The sequence below is a fragment of the Scatophagus argus genome, chromosome 21, assembly GCF_020382885.2.
Source record: "Scatophagus argus isolate fScaArg1 chromosome 21, fScaArg1.pri, whole genome shotgun sequence".
In the NCBI taxonomy this organism is placed as follows: Eukaryota; Metazoa; Chordata; class Actinopteri; family Scatophagidae; genus Scatophagus; species Scatophagus argus.
The window spans coordinates 5,841,540-5,853,608 of NC_058513.1; the positions used below are offsets into that span (position 1 = coordinate 5,841,540).

Consider the following 12,069-nt stretch of genomic DNA (forward strand, 5'->3'; position numbering starts at 1 on the left):
ACGGGACATGTTTATTGTTGCATTTTATTATTTCATATGTCAGCTTGACTTGATGCTGTCCCTTAACTCTTTCTAAACTGGCAGCTGCTGTGGTTTTAGTTTGGTTTTTAAATTGACTTTGACTTCAAACCCAGGAAATACCAAAAAGACTTAGAAACTCAACTTCCTGATTTTATTAACATGCTGAAAATAATTGAATGGATTATATTTCAGTTTACATCTTGTTGTGATCACAAAGCACCTACCTGGTGTTGTCTTCTTTATGCCACATAACAAAATGGGTCACTTGATGAATGAATATGCATGTAATGCTGTGTCCTCCACAGAGACGTCGGCAGAGCCGTCCCTGCAGGCCAAGCAGCTGCAGCTGAAGCGAGCGCGACTGGCTGACGACCTCAATGACAAAATCTCCCACAGACCTGGTCCCATCGAACTGGTTCACAAGAACATCCTGTCTGTCAGCTGCCCTGTGCACTCACCACTGGGTAACTACACGCATACACACACACCCCTTCACACATTCAAACAGTCAATGTTTAAATGTCCTCAGACATTCATATCTAAAAACAACATTCATTTGCTGCAGCAGAGATGGACAAAAAAAAACAACCTCATAGTGACATTTGCAATCATTAAGAGAGTTTATCCTCTCCTTAGCAGTCACTCTTCAGTCTGACTGCTGGGTTTTCGTGCTTGTTTTGAAGCAGGATGTAATTTGTTGCGTCTTAATAAAACATGGATGAGCTTAGCTACAGTGACTTCCTTGCTTCGGTTGCATTTCTAGTATTAATGAAACTGCAAAAATAAAAGGTGTGTGTGGTTAAGCAGACCAAGAAAGCAGTAGATATTGACAGTGAAAGTGAGCGAGGCAGATGAAAGGTTAGTAATTAAGCTGTACAGTTTAGCAGTGAATTTAAATTTTATGGCCTTTGTCATACAGACTCATCTCTTCCTCAACCAAATAGATGAGGTGATCCTCTCTTCCCTTAGTCCAAAACTCTGCCATTTCGACCAGCTGACTGTAACTGACTTAACCGGCTTTGCTGCGACCTGATCGACTGTCGAAACAGGTGACGCGCCTCACGTTCAGCCTCTGATAACTTGACATGCCTGGTCGCAAGTGTCGCCATCAGTCTGCTCGAGTCAAGCCCGAGACAGTTCAGACTGCTGCAACTTTCTGAAACGGTTTCATCTCGTCATGAATGGTCTGAAGTTTCCTTTACAGTCACACACAGAAAAGCACAAGGACAATGAGGAGCTATGAGTAACCACATAGCACAGTGTGTTTACACATACATTCAAACAAGCATGCTGATAGGGATGTTCCCACACACACAGACACTCTTGCGCGACATATCAGAAACGCACTTGCATTAATTCACATCGGATGTAAGGACAAACACTGGACTTTTTGAGCTGCATCCAGACCAAAGTGAATTTTTTTCGCCTCAATGAATTTTTTGGAGCCATGCAGCTTAGGGATGACTGCAGGTGTTGCACTCAAGTTAAAACTCGCTCACCTCTATTATTTCCATTGTGCCATTATGCTGCCTCTAAAATCTGATTTCCGTTCAGTCTGAACACACCTTTAGCTGCATAATTACAGCATCCACGTATCTACACGCTCCTGTAATACAATATATTTAACTAAACCACAACCTTTGCCTAGGAAATGACACAACAGCTTTGTTAAGACATCGTCCAGTTTTGAAACATGGAAGGTATACAGTATTGTATAACTTCTCTAAAATTAGTCAGCACTGTTTAGCAATATGCCAAACTAAGTGGTGAGTGTATTTGACTGTGTAACACACTGTGAGGAAGCCAGGAATTGAATAGTTTTACCCTCTGAAGCTTCACAAATTCATGAGCCATTTTCACTGGTTCACTGGCCACAGAAGTTTATAACAGACCACCATGACTGTATTTGTTTTCTGTCACAGATTCTCCAAAGGGGACTGGAGGAGAGAGCTCATCTTTAGATGAAGACAGCAGTGATGCTCTGTCACCAGACCAGCCAACCAGTCACGACTCTCCTCTGAGTGCCGTCCCTCAGCTGTCCCCGTCGGACGTGCTCACCCAAAACGGGGACATGTCCCCCTCACAGGTACAATCGCCAGGATGTCATTTGAAATCAAATCATTGAGAGACAACTTACTCGATGAAATAGAATTCAGATGAGATGAAATTCCCATGTTGATAAAAAGCAAGTAATGACAAACATGATCACACCATTAACCAAAGTGATATCTTCTCAGTTCCTTACACAGTCTCCTCCACCACCTCCACCACCCCCTTCCCAGGTGAATGGCTCAGACTCCTCCCCATTCCCGAAAATGACAAATGGGATGACGGGGACCTCTGTTAACTCCCGCACCTCTGCTGGACAGGTCAAGGTATGGAAATGCTGGTTAATTTCCTCCCCAGAACAGTGAAATATTTCTCTGTTTCAAGTTGATTATGAATAAATCTGACCTTAATCTCTATTTGTGGAGCAGCTATAAGTGGCTAAACCCTCCCTCGTCTCTTCATTTCCTTGCTCCCTCCTCCCCGACCCCATTTCTCACGGTTTCTGTCAGCAGTCTCAGGCTAAGTCGACTTCAGAACGGCCTCCACAGAGACCTAAGAAACCAAAGGACAACAAACCCAAGGTCAGCAAGCTCTTGGTTTCATTTTCATTTAAAGAGGCCCAACACAGGATTTATGGAGCACAGAATGTTCATCTTTAGTGGTCAAATCTGGGAGGTTGTCAGCACATGGTGCTTGGTGTTTGTCAGATTTACCCAGAAGCTGGAGTTCATAACTCATTTAGTCCATCCAGTTGTTCTTCCTGTGTTGTTGGTGTCAGTTCTCAGAATTTTAGAACCAGGGCCTCTTTCTAGATTCTGTACTGGGAAAGTTAAAGAGGAATCATTATAGAAGAGGAAGAGGTGCGATTATCTGCTACCACAGCATCCACAATGCAGCGAAATACAGACTCTTTCTCTGAACTGGAATTTGCTCTTTGACAGTAGTTATGTTATCACTGCTGATCTTTCCACCCATGTGTAGGTCAAGAAGCTGAAGTACCATCAGTACATCCCTCCCGACCAGAAGGCAGACAAAGAGCGTCCACCCCAGATGGACTCGTCCTATGCGAAGCTCCTCCAACAGCAGCAGCTCTTCCTGCAGCTGCAGATCCTCAGCCAGCAACAGCAGCACTACAACTACCACACCATCCTGCCTGCCCCTCCCAAGTTAGTGTCAAGCATAACTATGTGTGTGTGTGTGTGTGTGTGTGTGTGTGCACATGTGTGTAAGTGAGGATGACTGACTGCAGTGGTTATATGAGAAGGCTCAAGTTAGTTTGCCTGCAGGCAGTTCATTATTACTTCCTGTCTTTTCCCAACCTCTTCTGCCACCACATTAGTGGTTATTTTAGCTGAGTCTATAGCATAAAGCAGAAGTAATGTTTGAAAATAAGAGTGCCTCCCAGATTAGCTCCTGTGGTTAGACGATGGAAATGTGTGACTTATGGAATGTACCGAATTCTCAGATTTTAAATGATGCAATAAAACTTGAAATGCTAATAATGAAACCTGTGTTATGGTTTCTGGTTTTGCAGCTAAACTAAAATAAAATAATAACAATGAAACTAGTATCTTTGGTTTGTACAGATGAGTATATTATATATATGATTAGGGAAAAGTAGCTGGATAATTGATTTTCAAATACCCTATACAGCAAGTGACTGCACCACCACATCAAAGGACAAATGATAGTCATACTTCACTGTTTTCTGTCTTCCCTCAGGCCACCTAGTGAGCAGTCTCCCACAGCCAACTCTGGTCCTTCCCCCTCCCGCAGCGTTCCCACGACAACCACCCCCACCCCCTCCAGTCAGAGCGGGGCTGCCCGCCAGAGCCAAACTGCAGTGGGAGGAGCCAAACCAGGCACTCTGCCAGCCAACCTGGATGAGTTCAAAGTAAGACTGCGTCCACACTGACACATTTTTGTTTCAAAACAAACTCCCTCTCTGTTCACACTAACATCCTGAAAACACACCTCACATGACTAATCACGTACGCTGGTCATGAACATGCCAGTGTGAACAGGAAGAAGATTTTCTGCTCTGCCGTTGGTTGCTTAGCTGTAAAGTACTTTGGACGAGGCAGCGGATAATAGTGAGAAAATAAAATGCGAAATTTAACTCATAACAGCTGCTAGCACAGACAATAAGCTCAGCAGCTGCTGACAGTCAAGGGTGATGTTGTTTGTTTTCTTCCTGAAAATGGTCTTGTGATGGGGGTGTGATGAATCAGGGAAGCATACATTGTGACTTCTAAGATTTAACCTGGAAGTACTGGTGCCTGTGTCATTGTGTTTTACCCATACACAAAACACAGTCATGGAGTTTTCAAACTAAAACAAAAAACTTTCATAGTACTTGTTTCAAATGACCATGTGAGTGTTAAAACTCTCTTGCTGACTTAACAGAAAGGATCCCGTCTGTAAATGTTCACCAAGATTCGAGTTTACGCAGCAAGATTGTTTAGATGCATAAAGCACGTAATGTCAGATCTTGCTATACTTTCACACCCTCCAAAAGTCCAACTAAACCAGTGATTCCCAACCTTTAGCGGTGACTTTAGAAGGACATTTGGACATAGCTCAGATTATTTAAGCTGAAAAATTTTGGCCCGGAGAGGTAAAATACTTCAAAATATTCCACAATTAAAATTATATATATCATACATTTCTGTCTCATCATACAGTTTTTTAGAATTTTGTGACCTGCTTAGATTAATCTTGAGACCTTTTGGTTCCTGAGTTCCTGGAACTGCTTCACTAAATGATGTTGCACAGAATTCAACACTTTTTGTTTCTGTCTTTTACGTATCAGTTACTCCATTCCCTTTCATTCTGAGTCAGTGCTTGCTACCAAAAGGTACCTCTCTGGTTTCTCATCCTCCAGGTCGCCGAGTTGAAACAGGAACTGAAATTGCGTGGTCTGACTGTCTCAGGCACCAAGAACGATCTGATCGAGAGGCTCCGCAACTACCAGGAGCAAAATGGCGGAACCGCAGCAGTTGTAAAAAATGGCATGTCTCAGCCCAGCCAGCAGGGCATGACCTCAGCTGTTAGCGCTGTTACAACCTCTCCAACCACAACTACCACCCCTGACCACCAATCAGGAGAGGGTGGCTTTAAGTTAGCTTTGTCATCATTGGCTCATGTGGTTCCAGGGCGGGTCATGCGATTTGGGAGCACCAGTTCCAGCCCTCCAGTGTCACCTACTCCATCTGAGAGGTCGCTGGCTGGGATGAGTCCAGACGAGACGAGCTGTAACGGAGACATGTTTGGAGAGATGGTGAGATCAGTATGTGAAGCAAATATAGTTAAATTGCTTTTTGTAAAGCACTCTGGTAAATAATTTACCATTCTCTTCTGTTTTTTCGGCATCCTTCAGGTGAGCTCTCCCCTGACCCAACTCACCCTCCACCCATCTCCTCAACACCCATCAAATGTCTCCCCCCTCTCACAGCCTCTCTCTAAAGTCAAAGAAGAGATCCAGAGCTCGTGCAGCCTCTCCAGGCCTTCACCAGCCACATGCCAGCCTCCAGAGCCCCTGCCTGGAGCAGCAACAGACCTCATGGACAAGGACCAGATGCTCCAGGAGAAGGACAAGCAGATCGAGGAGCTGACCAGGATGCTGAGGCAGAAGCAGAGGCTGGTGGAGACCCTCAGGTCCCAGCTGGAGCAGGGCAAGATGGCAGGTGGAATAGTGTCAGAGAAGGAAGGGACTGAGAGTAGCAGAACACTTTCAGAGGTTAAACCTCAAACTCTGATAAAAGCCTCTGCCATTCAGCCTCCCACTCTCCCTAACGGCACTGTGGTGAAGGTGAAGAAGGAGGTGGAGCCTGAGGAGGGGATGGATGGAATAACAGAGGAGGCCCAGGCAAAGAAAGCGGCGCAGCCGATGCAGTGCTCTCAGGAGACTCTCCTCAGGCTGCAGCAGATTCATCGGCTACAGGTCCAGCAAGCTGAACAGCAGAAACAGACACTGCAGCAGAGTCAGGTGCAACCGCCAAAAGTGGAAGAGGCTAAATCAAACCCTCAAAAATTACAACAGCAGAAGAAAGAAGCCCATATCCTGCTCCATCAGCAGCAACAACTACAGCAGCTTATCATACAGCAAACCCAACAGAAACAGCTCCAGGCCCAGCAGAAGTTAGCACAGCAAAAACTCGCCCAACAGAAACTCAGCCAACAGAAGCTGGTGCAGCAGAACCAGCTCAGACAAACTCAAGGGCAAGTTCAACAAAGCCAGCAGAAGAACCAGGTTCAGCTGAAACAGGTTCAAGTGCAGATCCAGAAGCCTGCAGTGAACCCAACCCAGCAGAGGAAGCAGCTGAGGGCTCAGCAGAGGCAGCAGCAGAGGCAGCAGACGACAGCTGTCACCACACAACAGGTAACATACCAGCATCTCCAGATAATAAAACCTACTTGACCACTTGCACATTCAACAACAGTACCGTCAGCCCTCTGAAGGTGGTGGATAATGAGCTGAAATTTTCATTATTTCATTTCATAAAATCTTAATGTCACTGAGACAGAGAAACATACTGTTTGGTTTCCAGGTGACTCCGGTCTTCATCAACCAACAAAATGGCACTCAGATCCACACTCAGGCCATTTCGTTAGACCTCCTCAAGGCAAATGGCACTCCAACGCTGGTCACCGACAGCAACGGCAACCACTACCTGATCGCTCTCACCAGTAACACCACAGACGGACAGAACGGAGTGTCCTCATTGGCCAAAACCAACGGACGCATCACGCTGCAGGTACACTAAAACTGGCATTCTTTGATGGACTGTACAGGGTTAACAATGTGTGATTAAATATTTATTTCTGCTTGTTTTCCTCTTTTAGAGATTGCAGTCGACTCCAACCAAACTCCCCAGCTCTGACAGCCAATCAAAAGAGCAGCCAGAGGCTGAGCCTGTGAGCCAGCCAATTAAAAAGGTACACCAGAGACTCTGTATATGTCAATATGACACATGCTTTGTTATTGTACATGTTAATTTATTTAATGTTTATTTGTATATAGACAAGTATATAGCATGAACTAATTCCAGATATAACTGAGGACATTTCTATCACCTCAGAATGTACAAGACAGGTTATTACTTTGTACTGGTTGTACAAAGTACATTAGAACCAAAAACAAAGTCACTCAGTAGGGCAGATTGACAGTTAGTCATAGGGTTGGTGGTTTGATCCTGGCCATTTTCTACAAATGTCCTTTAGTTAGACACTGAACTCTAAATTGCTCAGGTTGTATGTGTACATTGGAGGAAAAAAAATAAATGTAACTGCAGTGCATCAGGACAGTCTGCATCTTCTGAGCAGTAACATCTTTCTGCCACTAGGTGTCACTACTAACACTGTTTAAAATCATCAAAATCAAACAGACTTCAGGCAGAAATGAAATGTGAAACAGCAGCCTGTTCTTCAGAAAGACCCAACAAGCCAGTCACAGTTAATACTTAACATATTCATCATGCTGTTGAGCAAGTCTAAATATTTTTTGCTGCTCTCTTCACTCAGGGACAGAAGGCGGGGCTGCACCTGGACACCAATGGCGTGCCGCAAGCCAGCTTGTCAGTCACTGCTCCGCCCAACCTGCAGCCTTTCTTTGACGACATGTCAGACAGTGAAAGCCAAAACAACTTCTCATCTCTTAAGGTGACTCCTCCTTCTCCTCCTCCTCCTTCTCTTCCTCCTCATAGCTCCCTCCATCAGGTCATGTTGTAAACTTCATTAACTTTTTTTGCTTGTTTCTTCTCTGTTCTTTTCATTCCATCCGGGCAGAGAGAGGAGGTGTGTCCGCCTTACGACCGGCACACACTGTTCACCCCTCCCTCTCCCAAACCCAACATCTCCCTTCCTACTCAGCGCTCCAAAGTATGTCCTCCAGCATGTCTTTCTTTCCACCTCTCCTTTGTTATTCTGTTTATGTCTGTTTCTCCATTTTCCATCTTAGCTTCTCACGCTAGGCTGTGTGCTCACTTTAATGAGCTTAAAAGGCACTTGGGAAAATTTTAGACAGAGAGGTTGCACTGGCGTTGATTTACTTTGTTTAACTGTGAATATTTATAACATTTGTTGTAATATTAAAGGTATTTCAGGAATTATTTTTTTCTACATGTGTATTTTTGGAATTGCCTGCTTTCCACAGTCTGCATTATGTGCTTTCACTTCTTCTTCTTCTTCTTCTTCTTCTTCTTCTTCTTCTTCTTCTTCTTCTTCTTCTTCTTCTTCTTCTTCTTCTTCTTGCTGTAAGCATTATAGAAAACCTGTGTGTATTTTCCACATTATGGTTGCAATTAGATATGAGATTGCTGCATGTAGAAAAAGTGGCTGGAGGTCAGTCAAGTATTTCCAGTCAAGGGAAAGTGAGAATCACAAATCATGACACACTGTATTTTTGTCTGCTCAGATTTCACAAAGTATTTCTACTATTGCTTTAGATTCCAAGTGACTAATACCAGAAGTTGTTTGAGTTTGATTTGCATACAGACAAAAACCAAAACCAGACAGCAGAACTAAAACAGATGTTTATGATGAGTGGTTTCGAAGGTGTCTGGTGTGACTTAAGGACACACCAAATTTTTTTTTTCTTTTACTGCTTTGGCTGTTAAAAAAAGACAAGACATTTGCATTAGCTACATTTTGCATCAGGTTTTCAAGCATCAACATGCAAAACACACTACCTTGGCCAACAAGTATGTTAATAACTCATTTGTCTGCACACAAGGCGCAGTGTGAAAAACACGTTAACTGAGCTTGTGCATATCAGCAGCTTCAGTGCTCCATCTGACTCTGCACAGGATGCCAAAAGGCACAGTACTGAGCGCAGGTTGCCCACATTCTGGCAGTGCGGGGCCCACTGAAACTCGCTTTAGAAAGACTCGTAGTACAAAAGAAAATAGACCTGAAGTGTTGTTTGTAAAAGTCATGAAACCACTGGTATTGCCAAAAAAAAATGCTGCTCTCTGCGTGTAAATTTGCTATAATATTGTCATCTAATCTGTGCAGTTAACCACAGAGTTATGACTACTAATACATGCCAAGTTTGCAGCTGTGTTTTCAGATGGAGTGTTTGTTAGTTTGTTGTGGAGAAGTCAATAGCGCTGTGTGTTAACGTGTGTGTTCGACGGCTGACTGATAACATCATCTTTCTCTTAGCAGGAGAATGCCCTGAACAGTCAGCAGATGGACGACCTGTTTGACATCCTGCTCAAGAGTGGAGGTAACAAGCTGTGTTACAAAAATTAATGACGGGAAGACATGAGTAGTCCGTCCTGTCCAGTTCTGTAGTGATGACATTTTTCTCTCTGTCCTCTTTCAGAAATCCCCGGCTTCAAGGCCAACCCGGACCCTTCCCTTGCCCCTCTCCACTCTGACCCGCCCTCCCCATCTTCTCTCCCATCCCAGCTCCACCTGTCCCCTCCCACCCCTAAGGAGCCCCTCGTCTCCCCTCAGCCTTCTGTGGGAGAGCCCTGCACAGGCAGCGGACGCCTGGAAGACTTCCTGGAAAGCACCACAGGTGCCCCGCTGCTGGGTGTGGAGCCCGACGGTGACCTGACGCTGATCGACGACCTTCACAGCCAAATGCTGAGCACGCCCAGCATCCTGGACCACCCTCCCTCCCCCATGGACACGTCCGACCTGGGTTTCTCCACGCACTCTACAGGGCTGGACTTTGGCGACCCCACCTTGGACAGCATGGACTGGCTGGATATCTCCATGGTGGGGAGTGCCAGCGGAGGGAGAGGAGGCAGCGAAGGGGGGAGAGGAGGAAGCGGAGGAGCTGGCGACGGGGGGACTAGTCTGGCCCCGCTGGCACCACACACTCCGCCGAGCGTCTTCTCGACTGATTTTCTGGACAGCACGGACCTGCAGCTGCACTGGGAGTCGTGTCTGTAGCCCCCGCACACGTGGACACGCGCTGGCTCACACTGTGTACAGGCTCCATCTTTATTTCATGCACATACAGAAACCTTTTCTATGCTGTCTCTACCACTGCAGGGGTCACTGGCACATGCACACACACATTTACACAGTTTGCTCTGTCATTCACTGGCTGTTACTGTATGCAAGGTGGGGTGAAATGAGAAAGAGACGTAGAAATTACATTCATAGAGAGGACTTGAACTTGGTGGGACTGAAGTGGACTTGTTGAATTTTAATTCTATGGGGATCCCTACAGAAAACTGTTCATTTCCTGTGTCTGGATCTGGTTAAAGTGAACCAGTCGGAAACCTACTGTAGGTCACTGTAATACAACATTTCGGTGGCGTTTACTCGGGCTCTTCAATATAGCAGAGTGTGTGTGTGTCAGTGCCTCCTAAACTTTGCACTTATGCTGAATCTGATTGGTTTAAAGCGGGCGTTCGGGTTAACAGCTGAACCTTAGGGCTGCCCGGTGAGGCTGAGCGAAAGCCGCTGTGTGTTACATTGGTCAGCTGAGCCGTTGGTGGTGTGAAAAACAAAGGCAGCTGTTGGTGACGACGTCGCCTCACTGTGGCATCCTGAACCCCACCCACACTAGTCAAAAAAAACACAACCGTCATTGGTTGACAGTTGCTATTGGAATGAACCATATCGGTGGCAACAGTTTGAATTGAAGCCTCATTGGAGGTTGCGTATTATTGGTAACATTATGGTAGACCACTATGTATTGCTGTATATGGGGTGTATATTATCAATTGTCCATATGACTATTTTTCTTTGCTGGTTGCTTTAGAGTCGAGCCAGCCGGCTGGGGAACTTAGGGTTGAGGGCGGGGCTTCCAAAGTTCTTGGACCTTGTCATTTTTTAAAGAAAAAAAAGTTAAAAAAATAAACATACTATAAAAACTCGAAGGATGTGTCTGTTTTCCTTCTGCATTACCACAGCAGTCAGACATCTCAAATATATCCTGGTTAGTTTACAAAGAGCAACATCTGAGCTTTATTCATAATGATTTATCGTTTATCACTGTGATTAAATCGTCAGTCATCCTGTTAGTTTGTGATTGAAGTAACACTGGTGATATGGAGATAGACCACAAGATGGCGCCATTGTGAAGAATTCAGCTGTCTTGAACTTTTCTTTAGAAGCCATTTGTATGTATACAAGTGTTTTCACTGTTCACTAATGTCCCAGTATAGATAACTGACAAAAGAAGATTGTGCCTTAAGTTAAATATTGAGAAACTATAAATGATACAACTGCTATTTAGCATTTATTTCTAAACAAATCATCAACATCAATCAAAAATTATTCATATTAATTCAGATTTTTTTTTTCCACCAACCAAAATGTGGTTCAGACTTGTTCAAACATCAGGTTCAAGTGTGTCAGACACTTTGAAGTCTGATGTCTGATTCCTTTCACTGTAAAAAAAAAAACCACTCATACATTTTAAGTGCACTACATGGACAAAAGTATTGGGATGCCTGACCATTACACCAACAGGGACTATAATAGCACCACATTCTAAACACACAGACAGCTTTGCAGCTATAACAGCTTCCACTCTTCTGGGAAGGCTTTCCACAAGATTTTGGAGTGTTTCTGTGGGAATTTTAGCCCATTCCTGCAGCAGAGCAGGCACTGATGTCGGACCAAAAGTCCTGGCTCACAATCTCAGTTCCAGTTCATCCAAAAGGTGTTGGATGGGGTTGAGGTCAGGGTTCTGTGTGGGCCAGTCAAGTTCTCCCACACCAAACTCATCCAACCATGTCCTTATGGATTTTGCTTTGTGCACTGGGACACAGTCATGCTGGAATAGAAAAGGGTCTTCCCCCAAACTGTTGCCACAAAGTTGGAGGCCCTTTTGTCTTTACTTTTGTCTATATAGTGTAAGTTCTGCACTGAAATGTAATCAGTTAACACATCTAAGTTTGATCAGGAAAATGCTCTTAAATTACTAAAAGTTGAAAGCAATACAGAAAAATGTTCCCTTTGACTGTTCTACTGTTTTATCAATAGATGACTATTACTTATGCATGAAGTAAGCTGCGGCTGTCTGTAATG

General features: G+C 44.5%; 1 protein-coding gene across 7 annotated transcripts in view; it reads left to right on the forward strand.

The window, feature by feature from the left end:
* The window catches only part of mrtfab (myocardin related transcription factor Ab), a 40,106-nt gene extending 29,193 nt beyond the window's left edge, over positions 1–10,913 (forward strand). For 2 of the 7 annotated variants that reach the window (XM_046376469.1, XM_046376475.1), the window contains 14 exons: positions 327–485; positions 1,944–2,107; positions 2,259–2,396; positions 2,580–2,651; positions 3,052–3,236; positions 3,793–3,964; positions 4,955–5,350; positions 5,450–6,451; positions 6,621–6,827; positions 6,916–7,008; positions 7,594–7,731; positions 7,858–7,950; positions 9,235–9,298; positions 9,398–10,913. In XM_046376469.1, the coding sequence (XP_046232425.1) occupies positions 327–485; positions 1,944–2,107; positions 2,259–2,396; positions 2,580–2,651; positions 3,052–3,236; positions 3,793–3,964; positions 4,955–5,350; positions 5,450–6,451; positions 6,621–6,827; positions 6,916–7,008; positions 7,594–7,731; positions 7,858–7,950; positions 9,235–9,298; positions 9,398–9,975 (3,461 nt within the window). In that variant the 3' untranslated portion in view covers positions 9,976–10,913. The remainder of the gene's footprint in view (positions 1–326; positions 486–1,943; positions 2,108–2,258; positions 2,397–2,579; positions 2,652–3,051; positions 3,237–3,792; positions 3,965–4,954; positions 5,351–5,449; positions 6,452–6,620; positions 6,828–6,915; positions 7,009–7,593; positions 7,732–7,857; positions 7,951–9,234; positions 9,299–9,397) is intronic. The other 5 variants (XM_046376470.1, XM_046376476.1, XM_046376471.1 and 2 more) reach the window with 4 other exon arrangements.
* The last annotated feature ends 1,156 nt before the right edge of the window (positions 10,914–12,069 follow it).